This window comes from Lissotriton vulgaris, chromosome 8 (assembly GCF_964263255.1).
Source record: "Lissotriton vulgaris chromosome 8, aLisVul1.2, whole genome shotgun sequence".
Classification (NCBI taxonomy): domain Eukaryota; kingdom Metazoa; phylum Chordata; class Amphibia; order Caudata; family Salamandridae; genus Lissotriton; species Lissotriton vulgaris.
In genome coordinates, this window is record NC_141696.1 from 741,529,516 (window position 1) to 741,545,128 (window position 15,613).

Sequence of the window (15,613 nt, forward strand, 5' to 3'; positions counted from 1 at the left end):
CCCATTTTCGAACTAAGGAGGGCACAAAAAAGACTGACACCTGTTATCACAAGATGGTGTCATAATGTGTAATATGCCAATTATGATTGATGAGTACTGTTCGCAAAATGGAAAGATTGCTTTAAACCAGTTTGTGTTATTAATATGTCTTTGGTTATTAATAAACTGCGGCCAACAACAACCATTACTAATACCAGTTATTGTTGGCTGACATTATTTCCCACCATTGGCAACAGCAGAATGCGGGGGTCGGTAAGTATGTATGCTTGGGTCTCCGCAGAATAGGCACATGCGAGGGTTATGAAATTAGCTATTGAATTAATGATAAAATCACAAAGGTGAACAATATTGATCGCATTTAGAAACTCTGCTCCTTGATTTCTCTGGCCCATCTCTAAAGATCTGAGAAACTGTGGTCTGCAGAGTGTGTGCTAGCCATGTTGTTGGCATTCCCTAAATGACCGAGCATGAAGGAAACCACACCTCACGTTCTTTCATCTTCTGTGGAATGACGAGGAAGATGAACTTTTATATATTTGTGCTTCTACTGCCATCTGAAATGCAAAATATGCCTAATCAAGGTGAAGGAAAGATCCACAGCAGAGTAGAGATAGAGTTCCCATAGAAGAGAAGGTAGAAGCCTTTGGGCCCCGTGGGATTCTGCAGTTTTGTGGAGGAGGTATGTGGGGGCACAAGAGACAGTTATTTGGGTCTTACTCCGCTCCCAAGTTGTCTATGTCAAGGGCACATGACTCATCCTGTCCCCTGTTTTTCCTTTGCATGCTTTTGCTTTGGGTTTATCAGCGGCCATCCCTCCATTATGGCAGAGGAGCTTTGCCCCTCTGCTGCCAGTGCAGGAAAAATTAAAAATAAAATGGCAATAACATGAACTACCGTTATATTTATCACTTCTCCCAGGCCGAGAAGTTTTTGGGGGCGGGGCTCTTGGTGACTGGCAGCAGGGGAGTGATGCTCACTCTACAAGTTTACACTCCGCAAGTCATTTTGGCCGGCTGTCTTGCGACGTCCAGCCTGACAAGTGCAGTGTAAACCTCGCCACCTAGCTGTCAAGGCAGTCCACTCCAGCCAATCATGGCGCTGCTCTTCTGCAGTATGAGAGTAGCGTCTGGATTTGCAGAAGGCGATTGCGTGAGGATCGACGAGGTGCTGTCGCCTTGAGAAAGAAGAATAAAAAGACAGAGAAGAGCGGAACACAGGTAAGTAATAAAAAAAAAATCTTTTTGGCCTCCGCTGGGTTTGGCTATTGGTCCCCTCAAAGCCCCTCCAGTGTTTAGGGTCAAACCCGCCACTGGATTTTATGTTTCCCATTTTAAAAACAGCTCAAGTTTCAGACTGCAAAGTAAACAAAAACAAACAGGAGTGACATTGTTAAATTTCATGGACTGTCTGTTATTTTAGTATGATGTCTGTAAGGCGTCCGTAATTTGGGGTCCCCAAATTAAGGACGCCTTACAGACATCATACTAAAATGAGGTGAGTTTAGTAGATTCCACGCGGTGTTCCACACTTATCTTTTAATCTGTAGACTGAGGCTGCCTGCAGCAGCCCCTCCCGGACCCCCCCAAGACTGTGGATTTTGAGACTGCAGACGATTATCACAAATAGGATGACAATGGGCCCGATTATAGTGACAGCAGGTGGTGTGCCTTCTTCTGCACAAATCATGATTGCAGAAAGGGCCTGATGTCCCTTTGCAAATCTGCGCACATACTGAAAAACTGTGAAATGCCCGATTGTCTCAAACTTAATTAAACTTATTTTGATTTGTACTTATTTTGGTTGTCTTGTCTATTTACCTATATATTATTTTGCGACCTCCTCTGATATGTGTGTAAAACTTATGTTTTGTCCCAAATTTTTGTTCTGAATACCTTCTGTCCTGAATTTTGACCCTTTGTCCTGAATTTTTACACTGACCGTCCTGAATGTGCACGCATGCCAGTTGGTCACCCTTGCTCCAGAGTTATTCTTGACCTGTAGGGAAAAAAACATGCAATAACCTACTTTTCACTTACTGCTTCGGTACTGACGGGGGCCAACGTGATAGAGTGCTATGATTTTGAGTATATTTCTGCCAGTCTTGCATGCTTTCCTGCTGACATCGTTGGAGTTCCTCTTGACACTGCCAATGGTTCGATGTGCCAGCGCAGTGCATGTTGGGATTGAAAATACCCATCTAGCAAACCCTATTGGAGGGTGAAGTGGATTCACTAATTTAATAGGACCACTAGGCTTACATCCTGATGTGGCGGCCTAGCTCTTTGCATACAAATTCAGGATACATATTATTGATTTAGAGAAAATTCCCAGGAAATTGATGTCATTGACAAAATGCCCAGGCATGACGTTCATAGTAACTTGACTTCTCCAGGCGCCAGAAACACATAGTCCTCAAATATAAGCGACTGTAAATTCCAATGGGCTTGATAACCAGAGTTACCTGGCCTATTAAAATTACACCTTTTTGTTTTTCACACACAGATTGTGACTGCTGTCAGCACCTGAAAGCTTCTTCTTAATAACAGGGAAAACAAGCTGAAATCAACACTGAAACAGCCACATATTACTCCCCACTGGGAGAAATTGGGTTGGTGGTTGAGGGGAGTGAAACCCCATTCAAGCAACAGCCACAATCCTTGTCAGTGTGAACTACAATAAGTTACTAAATTAACCTGTGCTGACAGGTAGAGAGAATGCCACTTCTTGGGATGTTACCATCGCACTGTGCCTCCACAGGGCATTTATAATGTCAGCTAGAGGCCATTCCGCCATATACTGAGATTTCAGAGACCCGCTCGTGTCGGAGGAAACTTCGGAAAACCAAAGAATCTGAAGCAATATAGACAAGTCTCCAGAAAGGTTAATGTCGCCTAGGTATCCTTTTTCGTGCATAAAACTTTTTGTACTTGACAGGTAAGTAACTCCTTTCATTGGCTTTTTTGAAATAACAGAAACATTTGAGTGTTCAGACTTGTCAGTGTCAGTTCACTTCATAAGTCCTACCCCTCCCCAGTGCAACATTTTCAAGTTTGACCCGATTACGTAGCAAACGCGTGTATAGTATTACAAGACCTACATTTTGGTCTTGAAACATGTACATTAAGTATCAGTTTTAGGTGAAATGTTTGACGTGTAGGATTGTAATGCAGTTGTTGTCCTTTCTTTATGTCTTCAAGAATCGGTGTTGTTTTTATTGTCAATGCGGATAAAGACGCTGATGGGAATAAGGATGCCGGAGCAGCCATCTGGAAAGCTTTCAGCTACATTTCGGAAGAATCAGACCGCGTACAAGCATTTCTCTCCATTGCAAAGGTTAGTTGACTCCTAAATAAACTAGATGTCACTAGGAGGAGCTTGTTAAACACAAAAAGCAAAATCGAGGTTGGTTTATTAAACACAACATATGATAGATACTACCTAGTGCTACTGCTTTTAGAGTTTAATTTTACAACCGCTAATAGAACACTGGTCATCATTCCTTCTCTGATAATGTCTCGACTAAACAACTTCTTAAGCAAAATAATTTTTTTCAAAAACTATTAAAAAAAACAAAAAGTCAAAATACCAACAGCCAGCCCCATACCAATTGATTTTGCTATTCCTTCTTTAAATTACAGATTACACTCTGTTGAACATTTCTTTCTTCAAAGGTACTCCCTTGCCTGAGGAGTTAGCCTGCCCGCATCATCAGAGCCATGGGCAGGCTAACTCCTCTGGCAAGGGGTTAGCTTTGAAGAAAGTTTGACTATTAGTATCCCTTCCCCTGTCTGAGCTTATGATGCCAACATTTGGCAAAATACAAATCTAAAAGAAACATTGTCAATCGGCTATTGTATCTATTTTTAGTAATTGAGGATACTCGCACAAGAGTTGTTTTCCAACAGCAGTGGCACAAGAGGTAATTAGGTGGTCCTGAAGAACAAATGTGGTAGGGCTTGAAACACGTAGACCTTTGAAATACATGCACATAACCATATGTCTTTCAATTTCCCCCTTTTTAACCATACCAGCTAGAGGTAAGACTACATTATTTTCCCTACTTAGCCAGGTATTTTTAACTTTATTTCTCATTAGATAAGAACCTACCGCTCTTATACCTACCTATTCTTTATAATATATGATCAAAGTGCTCCCATGTATTTGTCGGTTGCAGCATGACCTGTTCCGCAGCGAGATGGGAAGAACCCTATGATGAAGCATGCCACCAAGGGAAACCTTGGTGGGTGAGGGTTATTTTAGGAAAACTTAGTTTTCTACCTTATAGAAAGAGTGGAAAGATAGTCCAAACAAAACGGACAGACTTTCTTTGGTTATTACTTAATTTAAATAGCCATTGTAATATCAAAGTATATCAGTAATGACAATGGTATTGTCATTGATTATTTTTTTGTATACAGATTCATAATAGAATATCAAATGGAGGTATATTTATACAATTTCATCGCCTGGAACAGTAGGAAGCCTACTTAAAAAATTAACAGGTCTCATCATTTTCTTTATTGGCCAGTTGGAAAGCTTAAGAGATATATTCTCTTTTACTTCAATACATGTGACATTTGATCAGAATAACAAGCTGTCACCTGCCTATCCCTATATCATATAAGTGTATTTGTTATGGTGAAAAGGTCACTCTCAGAAAAGGCAATTTAATCACAACAAATAACTAGCAGATTTCCTCAGAGAAAGTGTAAGGTTTTATATGCAAACTAGGAATCACTTTCAAAATCCTTTGCTTTTATATTTTAGCAGAATTTAATTATTGCTCCAGATTCAGGATATGCCCATTGGCATCAAGCTTACAACAGGGGGTGAAAGGAATGCTCACAATAAGTCAAACCACTTGCAATCACACTGGGTAGCATTCCAACCCATATTTCTTTGATCCACCATGCCAGCGCATATTAGACCCAGCCATATGCAAATCAGGCTAGTCACTGCTCTAATAGGAATAGTTCAGCCTGAGCTGCCAGGCCAGACCCCCCTCAAACAGAACACAATCAACTCAAAACCGGTTTAATCCTGATTGTGGGTCGGTTGTAGCTTGGCTACACTGGTAGAGTGAACGCGACCAACGTCTGTACATATCCTTGCCACGTAGGGCGTTACATCAGTCACACATAGGGTGAAAAGACTGCAGGCAGAAACAGCACAAACATGAGATGCTGTAAAAAGCATCAGCGAATATGCACTGCTGCCTTTAAAACCCATACGAGGGGTGAGCCGAGACCACACCTGCACGCGTACGCGATACCGACCTTTTGGCGGTTCAAAGCGTCCCAGTACTGAGACAGGGAACGATACACGTGAAGCAGTCTTCCACGGGGGCCGGGTAGGCTTACCACAGAAGGCCACCTGGTACAATAAGGGAAGACTATGAAAGGTGCATGTTAAACGCTGACCCACCAAGAAACCCTGAAGAAATCACTGTAAAGCAAAGTGATGAAACATGTCGGTTGACTTTTAATCAGAGTGAGCTAACAGCACAGAATAAAGTCACGAGTTGCCAGTTAGCCTCACCCTTTTTATAGAGGTATATTTGTTGTTTGTTTTTTCACCTAATTGGGCACGGATATATCACACCGGGTCTCAGCACACACAACACTTTATGGTTGCTTGACCTATATGCACCTTCTTTATGTTTGTTTTTCTCCCATTTCTTTAAGGTTGACAGTAGCCGATGATGAGAAGTGAGGAATCAGGCGAGTACCAGTCTGATACAATCCTCTCCTTGGTGTTGCTTCCGTGAGGCACTGTCAACCTCCCCTCCCCCTTTTTTTTCACGTGTGGAAGGGAGGGCATATATGTAGCTCTGTGGTGGTACCGATATACAAACACACGTCCTGGCAATATTGCCAGACTCAAAATTGCAACGGTGTGCATTACTGTGGATAGAAGGTAGATAATCCCTCTACCACAAGAGTAAATTCTTCTTTTTTCAGCCTTTGAGTTGCTCAGGAGCAGGCCATTGTTGTATGAGAGTAATTTGAGTGGGGGGCGGCCTGCTTCTTTTTCCCCCTAGGCTCCTGTTTTTTGAGAGCCTTTAAAATGGTACCTGCTGTGAGTTACAGCCTGTTATTAAGACCTGCATTGATTAATGCAATAGGTTTGGCCATTTATAGTCTGTAGTGTTAAGAATACCCACTATTATGACGGCCCAAAATTCTACCAGGCATGGGCTCATCATACACCAATGATGGCCTGCATTAACCCAGGAATGGGCATCCTCATGCCAACGGTGTTCTAAAAGATGCCAATATCTGCCAGTATTTTGCCAGGTGTGGGAACCAGTATGATAATGATTTCTACAATATGTAACGTAAGACTGCCAATATACCTGCATTATGTTATTGGTTGGCAATACCATGTCAGGAATGCCCACATTATATCAAAAATGACTAGCACTATGCCTTAGGTAGACACCATCACACTGAGGATGCACTCAGAGTGCTCTCTTTCAAGCAAAATGCATACTTTTCTGAGTCTCAGAAGGTTACGGTCCACCGAAAGCTCTACACCTTTCAATGCACTCACCAGACCCTCTTATGAATACAGCCTGGCAAGTGTAGACTGTGATGGCAACACAAAAAACACAGTGTCCCAGGACAAACTGAGACCTACTTATCCCTATTTTAATGATGTTTGCCTCTAGAAACAGTTTAATCAGCTGTTCACCATGGTCAGGATAACCTTTAAGCAGGTTTGCATTAATTTGCTTCGAGACAACTACACCATCGAGGAGTTGATTGAGCAGTATTAAGAAAGCAACATGAGTGTGGATTCTCCATCCTTTTTCAACACTGGAAAAGTAATTGTAGAATCACAAGGAATCTGTAAGCCCCAATGTTATCTTGAAAATTAACTAAGCACATAGTTTGAATGCCACAGACCAGTAAACATATCAGAGTACTTTGTCGTAAAACGTTTCACTACTTCAAATCAGAAGTAGTTCGTTTACTCGAAAAGCAAATTGTGCCATACTTTGAAGTCTAACTAAAGACATTTGGAAGGGTAACTGTTTCCCCTGATTACAAGACTTGATTAATGCATGCAGGCTCTAAACTGCCATTTCGAGAGTTCTTTGCAGCTTAAAAACTGATATCGTAAGGCTCACTTCTTTTTTGTTTGTTTTTGTTTACCATCTTCAATGATTACATTTCCTTATGAAAAAACATTTCCCACGTGACCTGTATTACTTCAATAATGGCTTGAAATGCCAATGTTCCAACAACCAGATACTACAGAAACAACTATATAGAATTGGTTTATGTGTTTTTATTGCATTTGTTATTAGTTTTTATCTTGGTGGTAATCCTACCACATTACTTAGCTGGCATATTAAATACATCATTTGTGATCATGTTAGCCATATACATATAAATATTTCATAAAATATGTTTCTCAAAATGTTTTCAAAATTACATATACAAAACACGACATACATTTATATACACACTTTTTTTACATTGTTCGTCTCATTTTGATCGGCACCAATACATTTCTGTGCACTGTGCCATATATCAATTAATTCACTCCTTCAATCACCGAGAAAACATACTCTCACTCCAGCCACTCATTCATGCCTCAGTCTCAAAGCACATGCACCATAGATTACAACTGGGAGAAATCTCCAATTTCTTTTGTCGTTGTGTTGTTGACTGGGGTTTCCCAAACATACAGCCAACGCACGTTTTGGTGGAAAAGGGATATTATCAAGCCACCTTCTTTAGGACTACACAATCAGCACGATATCCTATGGTGAATCAATATGGGGAAATCTGCAAAGTAGTATACAGAAAAAATGATTTATGTGGTCAGGGCATTAAAGTTCCATCATTTTCTATTAATTTTTAAAGCATAACTTGCAGAGTTCACCATTGTAAGGTCTTACTTCATAATCACTCCCAATATTGGCAGTATGTTCACATGCTCAAAGTTCATGGGTGTGGAATTTGATAAAATATCTACTTGTCCATGGGGCAGGTTGCTTCATAAATCTACTTGCCCCGTAACAAAATCCATTTGTCTCTTTTGTGCCATGTAGCGCGGCAACAAATTATGGTTGAAATCTCATTATATATAAGTCTTCTGAAATATTCTCTCTGATTATGACAGGGATCCTTCCATAGTAGGATTTGAATTCTAGCAATTCCCTTATGTTGCCACCAGGGGTGTGGAATTTAATAAGATATCTAATTGTCCATGGGGCAGGTTGCTTCATAAATCTACTTGTCTTGTAGCAAAATCCACTTGTCCATTTTATGCCATGTAATGTGGCGACAAATTATGGCAGCAATCTCACTATATATAAGTGCTCTGAGATATTCTCTCAGATTATGCCAGGGCTCCTTCCATAGTAGGGTTTGAATACTAGCAATTCTCTTAGGTTGCCACGTTTCCGCAGATCTACATACTGGGGCTGAAGGTAGTGGCAAGCAACAGTTCCAGAGTTGAAATGCCCTTTTGAGTCTGTGCTAACCTACTAACTTGCATGTTTTAAGGGGTTTCACTAACTCTTGTCTAATCCTTTCCCATACTGAGAAAGATTGGACATTTCCTCCTGATAGTGGCAGCCATAAAACTTCTTCCAGGGTTGAGAAAAAAAGTGGTTGGAGGGAAAGTGAACTTGCAAACACTCAGATTTTCGCATGAGCAAATCTACACCTGGATATTTGCTCATGCTGAAACGAAGTTCACAAATATTTTCTAAGAGTACTATTTCTTGACCTATTTGTGTAAAGTATTGTGAATTCACAAAAGTAGTTTATCTGTACTTAATGCAAGGACATGGGTGCACTTTTGAGGCTTTATTTAATAATTGGGCCCCTAATTAGGTCTGGTGTTAACCATGACCTTTTGTGTTTATTAAAATTCTGTCTGTCTCTCTCGGTTTATCGGCTATCTTCACAGTGGGTGACAGCATTCTGTTCTTTCACAAGGAGCATATCAACACACAATTGTTTTGTTCAATGTCAGGAACAACTGTGGCAATGTGTGCTTTTTGAGACCAAAACAATTTTTGCTTTTGCCAATGTTTGTTATAATGATGAGGACCAACAGCTCCCACACCAATAAGGTTTTACAAAAAGCATGCCAAAACAAGTTACGCATTGACAAAACCAAATGTTTGACCAACAATTTCAGACTTACTGCCTTTACCAATGCTTGTTTATTTTTGTTTCCCATAATCTTATTAAAACTGGTTACACTTATTTTCCATTATAAATATTTTTGGCAAATAACAGCATACATCAACCCATTTTACTAAACGGTTTTGCAAAGAAATGGTACCTAAAATTTTACAGTAGTTTAGCTAAATGTTTTTGCATTTGTTTTTGAACATTTTATTTTGAAAGCAAAGAATCATCAATCTTGCTTTCAAGCTTCTGCAAATATTTGCATCTCATCAGAGAGCATTCTGGGAGCAGTATTACATAGCCTCGTATTGCTAAACATTGAAAACGTGTGCATATGTTTTACACTGGAACAACTATTAGTAGTGCAGTCCGAGCTTACAACATTTACTTAAAGCGCTCATCCTAATAATAAAGGCTCTGCATTAACGAACCATGAATACAAGTTTGAACAACATTAACACATGGACACAAATATTACCTTAATTGCAGTCAATGCTTTTCCCTGATCTATAATGTGGTACTGAACTCTGGCAGCCAAAGGGTTCATGCTGTAGGGGGATGGGCCTACATGTCCCAAGGACAAATTACACATTAAAACGTGTTGGCATTGACCCCAAACAATATGTCCCGGGCGTCGGTATATAGGAATTTCACATCCCTAAAAGTGTGTGAATAAGTGACCCCTGTGTAGTTGCATACCTTATACCCCCTCTTACTGATAAACCGCTGCCCAGTGCGTTAACAGACCCTCAGTAAATCAAACAGGCTCTAATATTGTGCATAGTGATAGGGAAATCAGCAAAAAGAGATAGTTAGAACCATTATTCTTATTACATTCAAGAGTCCATCATGTTGCATCCGATGCACAAGCCATTGCATATCAACATTTCTAATCTGTCTTTGTCTTTTACTGGATGAGTATCCTCCTCATGTGCTTTAGCAGGGTTCACATGGACAGAGGTGTCTATTCACCAATGGATGTTCCAATCCGGATATTAATTATCCTATTAAGAGATGGAAAAATGTCATCAACCTGTCCTTTTCATTTACTGGCCTAAGAACATACAGGTAAGAGGAGATAGCGTATATATTACCTGAATACAAACTCTGGTGCTTTGCAGAATTATGTAGTGTGTGCTGTCTATGAGGTACAACTGATTCCACAAAAGTTGAAAATTGGGATGTAGACCTCAAATAATACTAGCTGTAGTGAAAAGAGTAATGTATGATATAGTAAAAAAAAACTTCATTGCGCAGGTGTAGAACCTATGCCTCTATCAATCTACTGTGGATGTTCTGGCTATTGAACAATGTGCATATACTGTGTTGCACACTGAGGGTGACAATGCCGCTTCCTAGGAGCTCCACTTATTTACAGTATGCTTGAGTCATTCTGTATCTGTGACCATCAATCCTCCAATGCACTAATCTCTTAATAAAACATGCAATTAGACGAGTATAACATGTACGCCTGAGTTTGAAGGGCCAATATATAAATTGAAAGAGCAAGCAGGACCCTAAAGTGATGCTACCAATGACTTGGAAGTAATTAAGAAAGCTATCAATACTGTGCATATGTCACGACAATACTGCCCACTCCCCAGGTTTCTATAGGGAAACTATTCGGGCACTACAACTAACTCTGCAGCCCTATACATTCACCAGGTCAGTGGCCTGCATGTCCTTTATCTTTGTAATGTTGTCAATGGTGTTTGCAATGTCGTCCATAGCCTTGCGGCCAATCACTCATGCAAATTATGCCTATATGGTTAAAAGGGACTAACTACTTCCGAACTTAACAAGCTTCATACCTCCAGTTCAAAGGACTAAATCATCTGCCCATGTGCCTAGACAAAAGGTAAATTAACAACAGTGTCCCCAAACATGTACTTGCTTTATTGTCGGCCTATGAGGAAATATCTAACACTGTATTGGAAATAATTTTTCGCTTAGGGGCTTGCCATTGTTGTTTTAACTTCATAAGATGAGTTGATCTCACAACTCATGGGACTTGTTTTCTCCCTTTTTTTCAATCAGATCTTCACACACTTTGGTGAGAGGGGTGTTGCCAGGTGTCATAACCATGATAGCACTACTAACATTTGGCTTTACAGAGGAAGAGTTTAATATGTTGTTAGGCTAGGCTTCAAATTTATGTAAAAGGGTGAGGGTGTTTAACCGCATGTGCGCTAGCGCAATTCCGCTCCTGTGCTGAGTTTTTTAAAACCGCACTTTACGTGACGAGCTGGGCTCGTCATCAGCGTGCGAGGAGGCTACGCCATGACAAGCCCAGCTCGTCATGAGCGTGGAAGGGGTTAATATAGTTCAGTAGTGCTTTGCTCAAACTGTTAAACCTAAAGAAAAAAGAACGGAAACACATGCTTAGATTATATTAGAGTATTTTAGAGAAGAGGTGATCCCCTCGGGATTAAGAGTAAGAAAGTACCAGCGCTATTTGTAGGGACACGAACATTTCGAGAAAGATGGTAGCACATAGCAAATAGATGTGCACGTGACTGGATGCTAATAATTGAGGAAACAGCCAGGAAAGTGGTGGTGATCCTCAGTCAGGAAATATTGGAATTGGAGAAAAAATGTAAAACCATGAATGCACTGGAAGAAGCAAAGACAAAACTGCATGGCATTAAAGGGGAACTTCATGATTTTGAATAATACGTGATCAAAAAGAAAAAAGACAAATTAAAAAAAAGACATAAGGTGGTACACTTAGGAGTAAGTCTATCCATACTTCACCACAAATCTCTGTCAAGAATGGAGTCCAGATCTAGGATATTGGGATCCCTCCACAAGGAAAAATAGAATGGTGATCACCTTCTCGGATACATACTCAGCAGATTCAGAAGGAGATAGTTTGGCGAGATCGGAACGACTAGGTATCAACTAGAACGCAGATAAAGGCATACAAGCGGACAACTATAGATATTCTCCAGTGTCCCCTTTTTTATCCAGAGGACGAAACAGAGAACAAAACTGGTTCCAGAGACAGGACAGAGGGAGATTTTACCAGCAAGACCCTCAACATCACTATTTGAAGACCAGGACTGTTTTGGCGACCCTAAGAGCAAAACAAGGTGACACCAAAGAGACTATTCCAATTTTTAATTTGTCATCGGAAGAGATCGGAACCGAAGAATCTGCTTTTCTCACCACAGTGCTCTCGTATGTACCCAGTACTAGAAACAATGTCTTCAAGTTGAACCAAGATATCTTTCATTTTTTAGGAAGATCAGATTTAACAAATTCTTCATGCAGAATATCCCTGAGAATCAAGAGGATAATTGCTCTGGATGCAAACCACAGTCAAATGTTACGCCTACCTTGGACACGTTGGGCCCATAGGTAGCTATGTTTGAAAAAGCAGTATTAAAAGATCTGAATAATATTACCAAATATATTCTCCTGTTCCACCCAGTCTATCTGTGAGAAAATAAAAAAATCACTGTAAAACCTAGTGATTACGGACACTAAGAGATACATTGAGAAAATACCTCTGTGGTCCATAACGCCACCTCATATTAGACCAAGCCATATGCAAATCAGTCCTGACACTGCTCCAATAGGAATAATTCAGCCTGAACTGCCAGGCCAGATCCTCCCTCAAACGGAACACAAGCAACTCAAGACTAGTTTTGCTTTGAGTGTGGGTCGAGTGTCTCTTGATTACAGTAGCATAGTGAGCATGACCCACATCTGGACATACCCTTGCCACGTAGGGCGTTACACACAAAGGGTGATGGAGGAATGCTTCCAATAAGTCTAACCACTGTCAAGCGGATTGGTTGGCATTCCAACCTATCATTCTTTTGTCCACTCTTCCATCTCAGTTTGGAACCAGTGATGAACTAAGGGCTGGAATGCTACTTCAAGCCAGTAAGTTAGACTTACTGCAATCATTCCTTCCATCACCTATTGTGTATTTGATATGAACCTCTGTAAGAGACCTTCTCAGGCCAAAACCAGCCTCTTTTCTTGTTTTCCGATTGAGAGAGGACCTGGTTTGACAGTTTGAGCAGGCCTTTTTCTGTTGGATCAGGACCAAGACTGATATGCATATGGCTGGGTCTAATCCGGGGTGGCATGGAGGGAAAATGAATGATGGGCTGTAATGCTAGCCCAAATGATTGCCATTGGTTAGACTTATTGTAAGCAGTCCTTCCATCACCTTTTGTGTGTTTGATGTAAACCAATGACTTAAAATGACATTACAAACTAAAATGCTAATAATCCAACAAAACCTGTTCTGTTATGGTTGCCTATGACAAGAATGCTTTGCAGAAGTCAGAGGTCATCTAGTACTGTAGCAATTCAAAGCCTGGACGTGGGAAAACAGCGGCCTTTAGTGAAGTTAAATCAGCCCGAAAAGACTGCAGACAGAAACAGCACAAGCACGAGATGCTGCAAAAACATCATCGAATATGGACTGCTGACTTTTGAATGGTACCTGCTGTGGGCTACCGCCAGTGCTCAATTTGAGCAGGTGGTTGCCGGTGTTCAGCACTGGCACTTAATGATCAACACCAACGGTTTCATGAGCACCAGTTAAGGATATAATGATTTATGGTAGGCACAGGGACATTAACTAATTTGCCCAGAATCACTGGATGTTGAGCTGGCGCAGCAAATCAAACCTGGTTCCCCAGCTCCCAATTCACCAGCTCTGGCCATTATGCCACATCCTCTCCCTACTTTCACGGTTTATAGTTGGTTCTGTTCTAGGCGGCCAGGATGAATGACAGCCTGTGAAAACTGCCTCCTGATGAGAGCCCCAGCACTTTTTTGATTACAAATTAACCACTGGCTACCACCTGCTATTAAGACCAGCTTTTATTAATGAAATAGGTTTGCCCATTAATATTATGTAGTGGTAAGAATGCCCACTTTTAGGACTGGACAAAAACTATGCCAGGGATGGGCTCACCATATGCCAACAATGGTCCGCATTCAGCCATGAGTTGGCATCCTCATGCTAACAGTGTTCTAAAATATGCCAATATCTGCCGGTATTTTGCCAGGTGTGGGCACCAATATGCCAATAGTGTCCACAGTATGTAACATCTGGCTGCCAATATACCTGCATTATGTCATTGGTTGGCACTAACGCCAGGAATGCTCACAATATCTCAAGAATGGCTAGCATTATGCCTTAGGTGGACACCATCATGCCAGTGTTGCCCACAAAGTTATAAGAGGTGCTAGCATTTTGCCAGGGTTGGTCCCCATCAGCTAGACTGGGACCACTATAGGTCATACTTAAAAATGCAGAAACAAAACTCTTATTGAGAGTGGTGGAATCATCATGTTGCAGTGGCAGATTGGTGGTTCAATATGTTACTGGCCTCGTGCTGTCAGTCACACTGAGGATGCTCTCAGAGTGCTCTCTTCCAAGCAAAATTCATTCTTTTCTGGGTTTCAGAAGGGGAAGGTGCGTCGAAATCTCCGCGCCTCTCAATGCATTACCAGACCCACCTATGAATACAGCCTGGAAAGTGCAAACTAGGTTCGCAACGGAAAAAAACACAATGTCCCAATACAATCTGAGACCTACTTATCTGCATAGGAATGAAGTTTTCCTCACGTAATAGTTTAATCAGCTGTATTAAGAAATCAATGGGGGTTAGGCTTCTCCATCCTGTTTCAACACTGGAAAGTAATTGTAGAATCACAATGAATCTCTAAGCCTCAATGTTATCTTGAAAACTAGCAAAGCATATGGTTTGAATGTTCCAGACCACTAAACATAGCAGAGTACTTTGTCGTAAAACATTTCACTACTTCAAATAAGCCGTAGTTCGATTACTCGAAAAGCAAATTGTGCCATACTTTGAAGTCTAATTAAAGACGTTTGGAAGGGTATCTGCTTCCCCTGATTACAAGACTTGAATAATGCATGCAGGCTCTACACTGGCATTTCGAGAGTTCTCTGCAGCTTAAAAACTGATATCATAAGCCTCACTTCTTTTTTTTGTTTTTGTTTACCAACTTGAATGATTAATTTTCATTATGAAACAACATTTCCCACATAACCTGTATTATTTCAATAATGGCTCTAAGTGCCCAATGTCCCAACCACCAGCTACTACAGGAACAACAACATAGAATTAGTTTGTGTTTTTATTGCATTGTTTATTAGTTTTTATCTTCGTGGTAATCCTACCACATTACCTAGCTGGCATGTTAAATACACCAATTGTAATAATATTAGCCATATACATATAAATATTTAATAAAGTGTTTCTCAACATATTTTTCAAAATTACATATACAAAATACATGACATCATACATTTATATACATACTTTTGTACACTGTTCGTCTCATTTTGATCTGCACCAATACATTTATGTGCACTGACCCAAATACCATTTTCACTCACTCCTTCAGTCACCAAAAAAAACACATTCTCTGGGGGCGTGGCTAGCAGCCAATGATGGCGGCAG

General features: G+C 40.6%; 1 protein-coding gene across 1 annotated transcript in view; it reads left to right on the forward strand.

Moving 5' to 3' along the window:
- Nucleotides 1-15,613, forward strand: part of UGGT2 (UDP-glucose glycoprotein glucosyltransferase 2) — a 1,432,652-nt gene that overhangs the window by 584,403 nt on the left and 832,636 nt on the right. Inside the window, exon 15 of the mRNA XM_086936163.1 lies at nucleotides 3,198-3,333. Coding sequence (XP_086792289.1) covers nucleotides 3,198-3,333 — 136 coding nt within the window. The remainder of the gene's footprint in view (nucleotides 1-3,197; nucleotides 3,334-15,613) is intronic.